Source organism: Phalacrocorax carbo, chromosome 4 (assembly GCF_963921805.1).
Source record: "Phalacrocorax carbo chromosome 4, bPhaCar2.1, whole genome shotgun sequence".
In the NCBI taxonomy this organism is placed as follows: domain Eukaryota; kingdom Metazoa; phylum Chordata; class Aves; order Suliformes; family Phalacrocoracidae; genus Phalacrocorax; species Phalacrocorax carbo.
The window spans coordinates 57,483,700-57,500,322 of record NC_087516.1 but is presented as its reverse complement, the minus strand read 5'-3'; the positions used below and the strand labels follow the sequence as shown (position 1 = coordinate 57,500,322).

General features: G+C 36.9%; 1 protein-coding gene across 3 annotated transcripts in view; it reads left to right on the top strand.

Annotated features, from left to right (window-relative positions):
- Window positions 1-16,623, top strand: part of TBCK (TBC1 domain containing kinase) — a 112,595-nt gene that overhangs the window by 32,521 nt on the left and 63,451 nt on the right. For all 3 annotated transcript variants that reach the window (XM_064450062.1, XM_064450063.1, XM_064450061.1), the window contains 14 exons: window positions 1,418-1,491; window positions 2,642-2,783; window positions 4,057-4,117; window positions 5,447-5,508; window positions 6,242-6,303; window positions 6,956-7,104; window positions 8,184-8,322; window positions 9,688-9,787; window positions 11,765-11,814; window positions 12,434-12,563; window positions 13,413-13,511; window positions 14,813-14,875; window positions 15,765-15,891; window positions 16,458-16,508. In XM_064450062.1, the coding sequence (XP_064306132.1) occupies window positions 1,418-1,491; window positions 2,642-2,783; window positions 4,057-4,117; window positions 5,447-5,508; window positions 6,242-6,303; window positions 6,956-7,104; window positions 8,184-8,322; window positions 9,688-9,787; window positions 11,765-11,814; window positions 12,434-12,563; window positions 13,413-13,511; window positions 14,813-14,875; window positions 15,765-15,891; window positions 16,458-16,508 (1,309 nt within the window). The remainder of the gene's footprint in view (window positions 1-1,417; window positions 1,492-2,641; window positions 2,784-4,056; window positions 4,118-5,446; window positions 5,509-6,241; window positions 6,304-6,955; window positions 7,105-8,183; window positions 8,323-9,687; window positions 9,788-11,764; window positions 11,815-12,433; window positions 12,564-13,412; window positions 13,512-14,812; window positions 14,876-15,764; window positions 15,892-16,457; window positions 16,509-16,623) is intronic.

The window sequence follows — 16,623 nt, the reverse complement described above, 5'->3', positions numbered from 1 at the left end:
ATGGAGATTGGGCAGTCACAGCCCTTCTGATGAAGAAAAAGCTGCATATCTGGAAAGGTGTTGGTTTTGTCTGTTTGTTTTTAAAAACTACAGTTTTGCACCATTTCCTAAATTTCAAATGTATTTCAGGTTTTATTTTTCTCTTTTCCCATTTTCTTCTATCGCATACTACTTTTTTTCACCCTTTTCTTCTTAAGGTGGTAACCTAAGTCTACTTGTCATTGTAATTCATTACAAGACCTTCCGAGCTGTTTGAATAGGAAAATATTTCTTCTGGCTAATTAGCTGTTAATAATAATTCCCATGTTTCACGGTGATCTGATACTTTTAAGATAGCAACGTATTTCTTTGTTCATGTTAAATTATTTAAATTCCAGTGTTTGTCAATTCTGTTGCCACAGCCTGTTGAGTTGGCAGTGTGAAATACAGCTTCTGCTCATAACACCTGAGAGAAATTAATAGCTGCTGTTGTACTCAGAGCAGTCGCTTCGTCTGAACTGTCTGCATAACCGCTCTCTCCTTCCTTTCTTACTCAGTTTAGGTAGAATAGCTAGATCTGAATAGCTGAAAGAAATGAGGAAGAAACAAGGAAGGAATGCTATTTTTTATATCCTTGTAAAAAAACTGAAAATCATAATAATGCTCTAACAAGAAAAAGTACTTTAGGATTTTAAGATACTCCTAAAATCAATTAAAAAAACAAAAGGGGGCCATGAGACCATAAACTTCTAAACTTTTCCCCTGCACTTTGAATAGGTTGCTGATGTAGCCTTCACTGTTGCACCATCTGCAGGCTGGCTGAGTATAATTTAAAATCCAGCATAAACAAGACCTTAGTTCAACTTCTATGCCTATTTTTTGGGTTTTTTGGTGTTAACTCTCTGCCTCCACAGAATAAAAGCAAGCACCTGGAAAACTTCTGTTTTGAAATATGTGTTGATACAGTAAGGAGAGCAAGATAGTAATGAGTTGATGGGGAGGACTGGAGAAACAAGGCTGGGTAAATGGAAAAGGTGAGGGAGTAGTGGTGATACTTAGGGAGTTCTAGGATTCAAACAGGATTTTGAGTAGTTTTCAAACATAAAAAATGTTCAGTAGAGTACTTAAGAATTTTTAATTTACTGAAAATATACTGTAACTTACAAAGTTCTGATTTTCTTCTGTGTTCCAATTGAGGTGATTACTTAATGCTCTTGGAAAATAAAAGCATTTGAAATAAACACCTTACTAACATGCAGTGGAGTTTTGTGTAACAGATGAGACAGAAATGTAGAGGGTGACTTTTTACAGGTATCTGTCTTATGACAGCTAATACAACTTGAAATGTATTTATTTATTTATTTATTTATTAACTTAAACACAGATTCTTCCAATGTCAGGTTCTGCTGCTCTTGATCATTTCTTTTTTCCTTTTCAGGGACATGTGAAATTGGCTAAATTTGGACTCTACCATATGACTGCTCAAGGTGTTGATGTTGATTTCCCAATAGGGTAAGGATATAGCTACACAATATAAATATATCAGGGATGTATTTTTTCAGGAAATATATTTGTTTTGAGGAATCATCTTCAAAAATGTGTTGTATGTACAGGTAATAGGTTGCTGTCTCAGTTCATATCTGTTGCATACACCCCTTACACAGAAGCTTCTGATAATGACACTGAAAAGGTTATTATCTGACTAGGTGATATTAATGAGAGACAGAGAACGGGTACCGCACAAGCACGTTACTGTAACTTTGTGCTGTCCGTCCTTATTGCCTAGATTTTGCCTTCAAATGCTAGTAGTTCCCTGTGACTCAGATTCTGAATGTTCATTCTAATTTCAAATTTAGGAAGAAGCATAATCATGCTTTGCTATTCCACACCACTGTACGTCTCTTGTCTCATTATCATTTTGTGATTTATTTTTAACTCATCTTACTGTCTAGCAAGTGACATGCTTTTTTGCAATGTTTCCTTGCCATTTTTTGATTTTTTTCAAGGTGTCATGCTGTTTACAACTGAAATACTGAGCTGAGTCTTAAAAGACATGCCCAAAAGAACTAATGATGTTTCCCTTCAAAATGTGATTTCAGGGTTTTTCTTGTGTGGTTTTTTTTTTTTAGGTATTATAATGAATTGTTAACAGAAAAAGCAATGATGCTATTTTAAAATTATCTAGCAGCAGGTGGAACATGTCTTCAACACCTTTTGCTTCTTTTATAAATTCAAAAGTTATTTGATGGCAACACTGTCAATGGAGGGGGATACTGCCACTGCCCCCAAATATGGGTCTAGGATACATTTATTTAATCATAGAATCATAGAATGTCCTGAGTTGAAGGTACTAGTGCTGCAACTCAATGTATGGTTTTTTTGAGATATGTAGACATAGTATTTTGAACACTGCTGTTCTCTCCTGTCACAAAAAGACGGAGCTAGTGATTAAGATTTGACCTTTTATGTGGTAGGCACTATGTATTTTGCAACTGGAGTGAAACTATGCTGCAATGTGTAGATTTTAACTGAAAGAAATAGAACAATCTGCATTGCTATGAATTCTAGATTCTCAGAATGTGAAATTACTTCGATTACTGTAGCTGAAAGGTAGTTTTTTTGGACAGGCAGGATATTACTTAATGTTGCTGCATCTTTCTAGGTACCCATCATATCTGGCACCTGAAGTAATTGCACAGGGAATAGTCAAACCAAGTGATCATACTCAGTGTGAGAAGCCTCTGCCTTCTGGCCCTAAATCAGATCTGTGGTCTCTTGGTATAATACTATTTGAGCTTTGCATGGTATGTAAGCGGATAATTCTCTTGATTGTGACTCTTGGGGAATAGTTACATTAACTTGATTGCTCTTGAGTATGGAGTTAATGACACTTTGCCCATCACCCGTGTTTAAATATCAGAATATGTTAGCTTTCCTACCTGGACAGTATTGGTGGTGGTTCAAGTAGTAGGATGCATATTGTCTTGGTGCAATTGTGTGTGTGTTAACCATGAAGGGCAGCTGCCTGTTAAGCCATAATAATGTGATTGCGTGATTGAATTTTCAGTAAGGAATAGCTGCTGATCCAAGGAGAGTCTCTAGGTACTTTGTTGTTTTAATTATGCTTTTAAGCATGAAATAACCATTGCTGTCATGCCCTCATTCTCCTTGGAAAGGATGAGAAACTAATAGTTTCCTGGAGAGGAAGAGAAGGGAGAATCTGTCTAATTGCCAGAGTTTAAAGAGGTTCTGTACAGAATTAATGGTTTATTTGGAAAACGCCGTTTAACTCTGGAAGTTGAAATACATTATGACAGCATAATCTTTACTATTTGTATAGGTTAAACTGGACTTCTTTCATTCTAAGACAGCAACATTCTGTAGGGAGATATGATCTAGCAAATACCTCAATATTGGTATTTAGTCTCATTATACAACATAATAAATTGACAGACAAGTGCATGGTCAAGAACGTGTTCAATATAGTGATTAGACCAGGGCATTGGAAATAGTCTTTTGTATATTCTGCTCTTCTGTAAATTTGCACAGTGTTCATAGATCACTGTTTATTCTTTTGAATAAGTACATTTTCTTAAAAGTGTTATAGTTATTTTTTGAGACACTTCCAAAGGGATTTTCAGATGACTTTTCAAAAGCACTGTGCAACAATACAAGCTATGATGATTACCATGTTTAGTAATTCCTTACCTTTGTTCATGCTCACATTGGAAAAATTACAGTTTTTGAAAACCTGTTTCTAAATTAATAGTAAACCTGCATGTTTGCTAAGGCATACTGGGGTTTTGTCTTGCTTATTTTTTGGGGGGTTTGCATTTGTTCCACTTAAGAGATGTTATAAAAGATACTTTTTTCTTTATGGTGGCATGAAACTGTTTCTGCTATAGTCGGGGTAAATAGTGTTTTCTGTTCTAACAGATAGTTTTCCTAAATCTAAAATTCATGTATAGAAGCTTATTTCACTGTTTTTGTGTATAGATGGGGGTGTACGCTATCTCAGTATTTTTATGTGGTAGCATTCACCTGTTGATTTGATTTTATTTTTTTTTGTTCATTTAGGGAAGAAAATTATTCCAGAGTTTGGAGATAGCAGAAAGATTGAAATTTATAATTATGTTAGGTAAGTAGCACAAAATCAATTTTAAGCTTCCAAGAAGTTCTATAATTAAAGCTTTACAGACTAGTCAACTTGTGATGCTCAGTCCTAAGGCACTTTACCTTTGTCAGCTTTCACCTCCAGAATTAAATGGCAATTTGAAGCATGGCTGCTTGTCTAGGGAAGGTACAGGGGTGGGTGCCAAGAAAGATAACTTTGCAGAAGGGGGATCTCATCAATACCTATCAATATCTAAAGGGTGGGTGTTAGGATGATGGGACTAGGCTCTTTCCAGTAGTGCCCAACGACAGGCCAAGGGGCAATGGGCACAAGTGGGAACACAGGAAGTTCTACCTCAGTATGAGAAAAACTCCTTTCCTGTGAGGGTGCCAGAGCAGTGGCACAGGCTGCCCAGGGAGGCTGTGGAGTCCCTTCCCTGGAGACATTCAAAACCCGCCTGGACGCGTTCCTGTGCCCCCTGCTCTGGGTGTGCCTGCTCAAGCAGGGGGGTTGGACAAGATGATCTCCAGAGGTCCCTTCCAACCCCTGCCATTCTGTGATTCTGTGAGAAGAACTATGAATATATAAGAGTAAGGGCAAACTATAAAAAAACATCCTCAGGAAATGTTGTCATTTGTATGGTTATTTGTTGTTTCATGTTGCAGGAGGTTTCTGAAATGAGTCAGGAATTGTTTGACACAAAAGAAAACTGTCCTTTCACTAACAGTGCTTGTACCAATTCCCAAGCAGGGAGAAGCGGGGCTTAAATTGGAAAACAGAAAATAAAAAGAGGGCTGAGAAGTGTATTAGTGGATCCAGCCTTTTGTTTCTGGGTTCACCTACAAACTACAAAACACTACTGTAGATGTGGAATTTTTGCTTACTGCAAATGAGCCTGGAAGTGGGACTGTTTTGTGGCTTTTAAAACTTGATTTCTTGTGGGGTTTATGTATAAACCATGGGGAGGTGAAGGGCATGAATTTGCAGTTTGAGGTTTTATCTGTAAGTTGTTATTATCTGGAGCAAATATCAATACTGTTATAGTTACTGTCAGTAGAATTATCTTTTTCATTCAGCAGTTAGTGCTTGGGTGCTGAAATTTTGACTGTTTTGGTAAGTGATTTATTAAGAAAAGCTTCCTGAAGCATTTCAGTCCCCTTGCAATTGAATGCAAGTTATTGGTAACCTTTATCCGTTGAAAAAAATCATGTCCTGACTTGGGAATTATTTTCTCAATAATGTGTTGAAACAAGTTATAAAATACTGGGGTGGGGTTTTATATACTATCCTGTTTATGAGAGAATATATACCAATTAGTCTTTAATTTTTTGTTGTTCTGTTTCTTCTTCAAAGGCTGTGTTGATGATATTGTAACTGTATTGGCTGAAGAACATGGTTGCATTGATATTATTAAGGTTTGTGGAACTATAGTTTGCTCTTCCATGCTGTCTATGCAAACATTTTATTATTATTGCATAGTATTTCCCTTTTTTTAACTTATTTGGTCATTTGATGTGTTGCAGTATGAGGAGAAGTCTAAACTTTTCTGAACATATCTAAAATCCTTTCAAATACCCAGCACTGGTAATATTAATTCTTTCCTAAAATTATTGTGAATCTCAGTAAATGTTAGTGCTTTTTGGATAGTTTAGTAAGTTACAAAGTTTCTTTTAAGTGTTAGGGGTTACATATTTTTCTTCTATTAACCTTGTCTTCTATCTGGTCCACTTTACACATTCTGATAGTGTAGGTTTATGAAGTTCAGCTCTTCCCTACCCCCAGAATTAATCACTGAATTTTAGTGTCTATATACTTTGAGACGTTGTGTAAATGGATTCTGACTATTAGCAGAATGGAGTTGCATTGTTTGAAGCTGGGTACAGAATCCCTACATTAAAAAAGAAAAAGCTGTATACACTGCAAATTTTTCCAAGATTTTTTTACTCAAAGCAATTGCAGCATTGTGGGGTGAGAAGAATTACTTCCCCACCATTTTGATCTGACACAGCTAACCTTGTATGTGTAGGTGTGAAATTTTATTGCCCTCAAAGGAATAGCGTGTATGTTAAAAGTTAAGTATGAGCTAAGTGGTGTGCTGAACTCAGACAGTAATAAACAGACCATCTCCATATTTTTATTATGTTCCAGGGCCTTTCTGAAAATATCATAGCTCTACTGAAAAAGTGCCTTACATTCCAGCCTTCTAAGAGGCAAGTATTCAGTGCATATGCCTGGTAAACTCTGCTGGGATACTATGAAATTAGAAGACCTGTTGCTGAACCTTTCTTGGAACACTGATGATTTGTGCTACCTAAAAGAAATTCTTGATTCTGTTGCTTTTTCAATGTCTTTTGGGGAAAAACTATTCAGGCATTTTTAGTTCTAAGTTCACAGCTTTTACTAATTCCATGTCTGGAGGTTGATGGTGGTTAATTACTATGGCTCTGTTGTAGCCAGAATTAGGGCTGCTTTCTTCAAATCTCTTCTTTCAGAGTAATTTTTCATTATGTTAATCCACCACAACTTTCTTCTGACAACTGAAGGATGCTTTTCTGTAATCAAGGCTTTGCATTTGCATTTTTTCCATCTCTACTTCGAGGAATTAAAGTGGAATTAATGAAATAGTTGCTATGGTCATTAAATGAAGGTGAGATCTGAACTTGGGCTGTAAACAGACTGCATGGTGTGTAATGCATCATGAATTGAACAAAATTGGTAGACACTTTTGCCATTACGAATTTTGAAATCCAATATAATTTAAAATAACTTGCTAATATTTGTTACTGGGGCCATTTCTTGCTGAAATGTAACATTCTTGAAAGCACTTCACTCTTAGTGTTTTATTCTCTTTTTTAATTCAAGGCCAACTCCAGAGGAATTGCTGCATGACAGTTTGTTCAATGAAGTATCCTCAGTATACCCTCCCTTCCACAAACCTGCTGGTCTGTTCTCATCTTCTCCAAGGTGTGCTAATTTAACGCTACCTGAAGACATAAGTCAATTATGTAAAGGTAAAGGCAGGTAGTGGGGTAAATGTCATTGGAGGGGGAAGGAAAATAAAATGTTTTCACGTTTCCTTTGAATGCTTTGTTGGAGAGAAATGTTAAATGTTACAATACTACGTTCTTGTAATAAGTTGTTTAATGGGCAGAGATACGGGCAAACATGTTTTGAGGGATGTGTACAAGTCAAAGGAGGGCATCTTGATTTTGTGCTTTAACCTCAGGGAATAAATAGTTAGCATTAGTATTCAAGTCTAGCTGGAATATCGGTGTCATCTTTTGCCTTTAGAATTTGGGTGTGTGCATGTACAAGGTAGTTTTTTTCCCACTAAATTGTGTTCTGAATTGGTTGTTGTGTTCTGCTGGAGCGTAGCATGAGATGATTTTTGCAAGTATTGGAAAGCTAAATCCTTGTGAAAAATGTCACATTCTAGACTAAAAAACAACATTTCTAAGTTTAAAACTACAGTATGCCGAAAGTGTTACCGGTCTTAAGTCCTTGTTATCCTTTTCTGATTAATTCAGAAATTTCTACATCTTTAGAAAATCTCATTACACAATTATTGGAGACTAAGATTTTATACCTTGTTAGTATGGGTATGGTATCTAAAGGGAAGATAGATTATAACTACTCAGTATGGATCACTAGTTTCTTATTTTTACTCTTAACACTGTGTTGTGTACAAAATAGAGTTGGGGTTTTTTGTTGGTGGTTTGTTGTTTTCTTTGAGGGTTTTTTGTTTGGTTGGTTGTTTTTGGTTTTGTTTGTTTGGTTGTCTTTAAAAAGAGACACAAGAAGCAAAAGTCCACACTTCAGTGTATTTATCTCATTGGTTCTCTTTTTTTGCGTTAAGGCAAACTGTAGAAATATTTGCTTTTATTCTGACTTCTGCCCATCTGCTCTTTCCTTAAATCTTCCTAAAGGGCATTTGTGAAGGGAAGATCAGTTTTCCTCTAACTTCACATTTAGGTCTAGGACCTTTCAAGCATAATAAATTTTTTTTCAACAGTATGTTTTTAGAGTAGTAGGAAGAAATACAAGCTGCCTAAAAAACTGTAACTCATTTTTATGTGCTTTCTCCTAATAGATGGAGATAACGATTACCTAGCAGAAAGATCAATTGAAGAGGTTTATTATCTCTGGTGTTTGGCTGGAGGAGACTTGGAGAAGGAACTTGTCAACAAGGAAATCATTCGATCAAAGCCACCTGTCTGCACGCTTCCCAAGTAAGGAAGGAGAAGCACTTTAAGGGAAAGGAGGATGGCCAGTGATTCTGAGAGAACGCTTTAGTTTGGTTTGCAGTTTCAAGACCTGTATGAACAGCAGGAAATCATGCCACTTCCCCTCTTTCCCAGTTGAAGACACTATTTGAATGCCTTATCTGTCACCTACCTGCACTTCATATTGCTCTCTGAAATTTGAAGAAATGTAGGTGAAGTGCAAAATACTGAACTGGAAGTCCCTAAACTTAGCACACTTTCCAATAGTATTAGGTTTTAGTAAAAATGTCTCACTGTGCTTCAACAGCATTTTTGCAATTGTAATTTAATTTAATACGTTGTGTAGCAAATTCTCCCCTTTTCAATTCCTTTTCACAGAGCAGCAGTGCAGAATGGGCAACCCAATGGTTCAGCAGATCAGCTGATTCCTTTTTTTAAATGCTTAGTTTTATGACTTATAATTCTGTAACAGCATTTTAGTCGTTACTGCTTTTATCTTACTGTTGCACGTGTTGCTATTTTATGTAGTATATTCATGTTTTAATCCTACAATCTGATCTTAATAAGCATAATTATGTGTCCATATAGATCAGTTTGCTAGTTCTGGGTTTTAAACACGTGAAGTCAGTGCACAGCCAAAATACAATATCTTGGAAAAAAAGGTGGAGCTAGATTTTAAGTGATATTTTGGTGGCAAAATTAGTGTGAGATTTTGAGGGGTTGCCTATTTCTGTACCCACAGGTAAATGCATGTGGCTTTGATTTATGAGGGGAAAACATTTTTTCTCATACTATCTATCTTGAAGATGAGGTGTTAATACTGATAATCTTAGCTTAATTTCTGGAAATTAATTTCATGTTGTCTGCTTTAAAAATATCACCAAACAGACAATTTGTGTATGTTCTTTCTTGGATGCATTTGTATCCTTGGATATCTGGATTGGAACAGAAAAGGTCTTGGTTAGACTTTTGCTTGGGGTTTTTTTTGTGGTGGGAAATGACTTCCATGTGACAATAATGTTTTATTTTTGCATTTCACAATAAATGGCAGTCCTGGTCTGTTCCAGGTCAAGGAATAAAAGGGAATATTAATCCTATATCTCATTACTCTTCCTTTTGTATGCAAACCAAAGTTGTAGAAAACCTGAAATATGCCTTTTTACAACAAAAACTGTTTGAATAATTTAAGGTGATTGTACATACCCTTGATAGTAGGTCTCATGCCATGCAGAGCCAATACAGTGTACTTCTAAAAGACAGTATTTTGTTGTAAAGAGGAAACTGATTGATGTAAGAATTTTCTTTTTTTTTTTCCTAACTCAAGTCTTATGTTATAAAATGACCTGATTTTTTTTTCCCTCCCTTTTGAAGTTTTTTATTAGAAGATGGTGAGAGCTTTGGGCAAGGACGAGATAGAAGTTCCCTCCTAGATGACACAACTGTGACATTGTCCCTGTGCCAGCTCCGAAATGTAAGAAGAATATTGTGCACATGTTCTTATGTCTTCACTGGAGAAACATTTGTTTAAAGGGAATATAGAACAGCAGCTCCTACTGCTGTTCCTACAAATGACAGTTATTGATTTCAAGAAAACACTTCTTGGTGTCCAAGTCAGATTCTGATTTATGCTATTGAAGTGCTTTGTCTTCAAAAGCTTACTAAATTTGATTCATCTTCTGTCTCTCCAACCCCTTCCTGTGTCCCTTCCTTTCCTTATTTTTTTAACTGCTTTGTTCTCGTGTAGCCCAAATAGTTCTGTAGTACCTGATGTTCTCCCTAATAGCTAAACTAATTGGGTACTGAGTGTCATCTTGCATTCTTTAATTCCTGTCTCTGTGTGGCTCACGATATTCAAAAGATCAACTCAATTCTGTTGCAGGTCCCTAAATGGTTTATACTTAAAGTTGGATACCAGATTTCCCGTAGTTAATTACTAATCTTTGGAATATGCGGCTATTAAACAACTAGTTCAAATGATCACTTCAAAGCATTTTGCCAAAATGCAGTAATACAGTTTTCTTCCATCTTCAGTGGAAAAATCAACATATGATAACTCATAATTCTGCCTGATGTAATGATCAGTTACAAGATTTATTGCATGTATCACTGAAGTGTTTAAATTGTTCACGTCTTTTCACACGTAGAGCTTTATTGCTGTAGAATTAGAAATTTTATGCTGCACTGTTTGCAGCTTCCTTTTTATAGTAGTGAATGCAATTTTGTCACAGTCTATAAAAAAAAACATTTCTATGTGATTACAGGGGCTAATACAAAAAGGAAAGTGACTGCTGTAGTCTTGATCTCTGCCACCGTTACCTTAATTTTGGGTACAACGTGGCAAATATGGGGTAAACCTATTTCTTGAGTAGAACTTTGCATTACTTCATTCAAATGCATGAAAACAGACCAAAGAACTGGGTTGTTTGCTTCACTTGGTTGGTGGGGCTTGGGGTGGCAGAAGGGAGGTTAAGAATATGCAACAGCTATTTTAAAGGTAATATGCACTGCAGCTCCTACTGTTATTCTTACAAAAGGGCAGCTTTTGAGCCCTTTTTTTTTTTTTTGAAAAAACTTTTTAATCTGTAATTTTGGATGCTGTTGCCTACCTCTATAAATTCAGCGGCAAATAAGTATATACTGAACTTTCCATTTGGGGAAGATACAAGCCTGAACCTTGCAGTGTTAGTTAAAATAAATTTTTGAACTTAGGCAATTCTTCAAACACCTCTCATGGAGCAGAGCATAATGCTTATAATCAGAAAAGGATCAGTACTGAAGGAACTGAGAATGAACTGTTCTGTCAATCCCAGGAGGAACAGGCTGTGGGCTGTATGCTAAGTTAGGAATTGAACTGCAAAACAGAGCACTGCGGGGAGGATGGTGTTAAGCATTAATCACGATGCACCAAAGATGTCAGAAAACTTCAGGCAAAAGTCCAGGCACGCTTGTCTGTCACCTTTCCAGAAAGCATCTGTGTTTCTGTGCAGCTTTCAGATGCTGCTACTAAAAGGAACTCAAATTTGTGTAACTCTTGAACAGATTAAAAACATAAAACCAAGTTGTGCAGTTGCTTTGCAGCTACTTGGATAGGAAGTCCAAGTAGAAAAACGAAGAAAAGAAAAAGAACGATGTAGTACTATTGATCTATTAATCCATGGCCCACAGAAGCTATTTTTTGTGTGGAAATAGGTTTATGAATGAGATGAGTGTTATCTACAGGCAGAACAACTTACATCAACTAAAAAAGATTGTATTAGCAGAAATTTTTAGCGTTAAAGGCTGTATGTTTCTTTGCTGATGGAGGACTGAGCTAATGCTTAGGTCTCAAGGCAAGCTACTGAATTTGGCAAATGAATGGCTGATTAATAGTTTTTGTATTACACTAAATATTTCCACTTGTATTCTGAGCAGCATTCGGACAATTAATTATTTTTATTCTTCATTCCAGAGACTGAAAGATGTTGGTGGGGAAGCCTTTTATCCGTTGCTTGAAGATGAGTAAGTATGTGTGTGTAAGTTTGTACATATATAAGGGACTGAACTTTGAGTTTAGTTTTATCTGAGTAGCACACTGCACAGCTAGACACAGCTGTCTTCCAGAAGCAAACCTGATATCCTTGTTTGGCTCTTAAAGTCAACGAGAGCTGATAAGCACTCTGCACTGGTGGCTTTAAGGCCCTGATACCAAACTGAGGATACTAGCCTGTTTCTCTGTTCTGGAAATTGTAGCTGTACGCTTCTATGGGAGAACTTATCTTGGGCCGCATACCTCCGGGACACAGGGCTCTACCCACCCTGGGGACAGTGATGCACAGACACCAATATGATGGATACAAAATGTCCGTCTATTTGGCTGCGTCACACGCTTATATAGCTCTTGCGGTTCCTGTTCCTGCCACTCCTATGGGGAGGAGTCTATCTTTCCGTCACATCCCGTAATCTTCCGGTCGCCGATCCCTGTCTATTCCCCTACAGGAAATGAACTGTTTGTGCTGAATATTCAAAAGTATCCATTTATACTTGTTTCTGACTCAGAAATGCATCACAGGATATTTATTTTTCCACAATGATTTGTATTTCTTGCTTTTCACTACTACTATCCTAACTTTTTTTCCAGCCAATCGACTTTACCTCATTCAAATAGTAGTAATGAGCTGTCTGCAGCTGCTAGTCTTCCTCTGATCATCCGGGAGAGGGACACAGAGTACCAGCTAAATAGAATTGTCCTATTTGACAGGCTGTTGAAGGTATGGAATCTTTCTGATGCTGGATAATTGGATTTGGTCTGTTAATTAGAGGATTTTTAAAGGACCAAGTAATTGAAGAAGGAAGCAGAGATACAAGAGACCACAGTAGGAAGGGGGCAAGAAAACCCTACAGAAGTATAAGAAGAATGAAAATCAAAACATGAGAAATAGGTCTGTTCAGTAGAGATTAATACAAAAGCAGATTTTAAAGTATGTACATGAAAATAGAGCTGCTGCTAATACCTGTTATTTACTGAAGAAAATAATTCTGCATCCTTTATTTCATAACAGGCTAAGCTATTACAGGTATGAATATGTCTGTAACATTTCTGCATTTCCAAGCAGTATGGTACCTGAAAACAATACCAGTCATTACTGTAGTAGTGCCATGTTAGAAATACAGCTTTTATGCTGGGGGGAGGGGGGAGGGGTGGAAATACTAGTGCCTAATTTACATGTCTGCAGAGAGGTGAATTCTTGCTTAAAAATGAGAGAGTGCTGATGTGCATCATCAAATGCAGTATAAAGGTATAAACTAGCAATGTTTAATAAAACAAAGTTGGATACATAGTGTGAAAAGAAACACTTAATGAACAAAAACTTTGGTTTTGTAAGTTTATATATCCAATATATACCAAGGCACACGAATACATCTATGGGTATTTTAACATCAAACAGTAGTCCTCCATCCAGGCTGCCTAGTTAGGAATGAAATTTACTTGAAAACTTGCATTCAGTGTTCAGGCTGATGGCATTTGTCCTTTGGGGGAAAGACTGTCCTAGGATTGGGTTTTGAATTGTTTCAGTTACATGGTAACATTTTTTGCTGTTAATATCTTCTCTTTGAAGGCCTACCCATATAAGAAAAATCAAATTTGGAAAGAAGCCAGGGTTGACATCCCTCCTCTTCTGAGAGGCATAACATGGGCTGCCCTGTTGGGTGTTGAGGTAAGGGTAATGGGAGGGCATTTGCAGAAGTTCCAGTACTGACTGGGGAGGGAATGGGATAGGAATAGGATTGACAGGGAAGCTGGAATGGATTTGAAGATTTGGCAGGTAGAATTACTGGAATTTCAGACAAAATGAGTTGTGAAATTACAGAGACAATGTTCAGACAAACTTGTTTCTTGTCTCTAATATTATTTTATTTCAGAGAAGGTATGTAAACTTGACTGCCTTTAATTTTGATTATGGGATGGAAAAATGCTACCCATACAGCCAAATTTTGCTAGATTTTTAAAATACAGTTGGTAGGTAACAGGTTTTTTTGGTTTGATTTTTAATATTTTTTGACAAATGCAGTTAGAATCCTTCTGCTCCAGTCAGCAATAGTTGGGCAAAACAGGGTGAAATGTATCAAATGTATTTTTCTTACCTACCAATAAATGAACTTCCTCCAAAGACTAGAGAATAAATAAATTAAATGTAATGCTTTTGGACAAAGGACTAGAAAAGAATGTTCCAGAAATGAAAACTCTTCACAGAGATTGTTTGACTACCCAGCTTTTGCATCTACTCTGCTTGCAATCTGCAGTAGTGCAGCAAAGAAGTTCTTACAGATAACACATCCCAGGTTATTTAGGATATTTAGCTTAGAGTGTGGTCTGCTGAGTGCTGTATATGACCAGAAAAAAAAGCTGTAAAGGTAAAGAACAACTGCTGGTCAGGGTTGCAGCCTGGGTCTTTGGAGATGAGTCAGTTCTCATGCTTCATCAGCTTACCATCTGTACAATGCAGGTAGTGTTTCCGTGTCCTATAACATTAAAATTGGACTTGTTAGCATGGGATTCATGAAAGGACGGGCTACGTAAGAGTAGTGTATATTGGTAATAGCAATATTAATTAACAGGCAGATGGATCAGTGCCTTTAAAGAGGTTGTGCTGAAAGCCATTTGCCAGTGGCTGAGGTAAGCACTGAATTTAAATTGAGAGTGTCTCTTAATGTGGAAATGGAAAACTGTATCAAGTACATAGCTTTCTGCATAAACAACTGAAAATCACTGAAGATCATATTGAGGAGGTCACAGAAGGGTCTATATGTCCTGAATTATAACAGAATAGAGATGGTTTTGTTAAAATTAAGCTGCCAGAATTTTCTGTACTTTGGGAAATTTTTTCAGGTTAAAAACAGTTGCTAACTAAAACACCTAACAAAACTGGTCAACTTCTGTATATCAGTGTGTACATTGTAATATGCATTTATGTTAGTAAAGTCTTTCTAAATTCAAGTATTCTTCTCCCATGTTTAGGGTGCTATACAAGCAAAATATGATGCCATTGATAAAGACACACCGATTCCTACAGACAGACAAGTAAGACTTCCAGTGTTACCAAATATTGTCGCTTGAAGTAATGCAAAGATCTTTTCCACCAGTTGCAGTCATTTGCCTGTTACAGCACTTGTGGCTGATAATACTAAAAGGGTTCTCCCCGTCCTCTAACCTTATTCATTCTGTGGCAAGAATCTTGCAAAACTGGTAGGAACAAGTAGTTTAACTCAGATTATGTTATAATATGTGGAAAGTGAAATCCTCTTTTACTTCAGGAGCACAGTTTCTGTAGCAGCAGCAAAGTGTAGTGAACAATGTTACTGATGTATTGTTAAAAAGTCCTGTTTTTATCAAATGTTTGTTGTGCCTGTTGGACCTTGTAGCAGGTAGTGCTGAGTACCCTGAGATCCTGCAAGGTGAGCTGTGCTTCACAAAAATGGGTTCTTGAGGAATTTGGTTCTCCAAGAAGTCTTACCAGACATAAAAAGACATCAGAAGCAACAGCTGTTCCTTTTGGCTGGGTGAAGAAGTATTTTCCATAAAATTGGGTGCAACATTCTGAGAACTCTGGTTTGATTATCTTTTAGAGCAAAGTCATATTAGCACCTGAAATGAGTCTAAAATTTGGGTCAGAAAAAAACATATAACTGTAATAGTTATAGGCCTTCTGCCTTTTTCAAGGGTTAGAACCCTTCTAACCCTTCTAAAAATATGAATCTAGAAAAAGAAAAAAATCTCCAATCTTTGACAGGGCTGTTAGTCCCCTGTCCCATTTTGGTTTTGAGAGCGATGGAGGAAGCAAATTTTGTTTATGATGGCGGTATGACCTACGTTCTTTGGCTGACTGCCACCTCTAGTGTTGCAAGATCACTGTAGTACTACCCCACTTACCCTGATTTCTCTTTATATTATATGCTTGGCTGTGGTGCAGATTGAAGTTGATATTCCTCGTTGCCATCAGTATGATGAATTGCTGTCATCACCAGAGGGTCATGCAAAGTTTAGACGTGTATTGAAGGCCTGGGTTGTTTCCCATCCTGATTTGGTGTACTGGCAAGGTGAGTTTGACTAGCTGGCAAGGTCAGGTAATTAGCTAGAAAGCCATGGCTAACTTAAAAATACCTCTCCTTCTTCCCCCTACAACGTAAGCTTTTTCTGAGTGCTTTCCTTTCTGTTTCTTTTAAAGAATGAATCTGTGTGTTATTGCAAATGTGGATCCTAATAACTTATATAGAATTTGTAATGCAAAATTGCTCCACTCTCATTTACTCTCCTTAAATTTCAGACACTTTTTTTTTTAAATAAAAACTGTTGCTTACTGTTTGGTTCCAAGGTAAAACTGCAGAAGTTACTGAGTGAGTTCTTAGGATGGTAAATTGCAGTTCTTGGAAGCCTTGACGGAATAATCAATTCAGTGGTATAGTTCAACAATTTGAAATCCTCTCTGTTTTCGTGGGTTGAATTCACAGTTGTTCTCAGCATTACATCTGAAGGCTGACAAGGCAGAATTATAATCAGTATCAAGTAATCAATGCAAATTTTCATGATAAATTGATGAATTTATCTTATGCATTACAATTAATGAGCTGTTTATGCCGTTTCTTCATGGCTCTTCTCTCTTTAGGTCTAGACTCTCTTTGTGCACCGTTTCTGTACTTGAATTTTAACAACGAAGGTGAGTACCTTCTGGGGGTGAAGGGGGAAGCACAGTTTGTCATGTGTCTAACCGTAGACAGATGTATGCGTGCCTGCTTATAGGTGGAAACTTCCTGTATCTACAAAGGAACTTT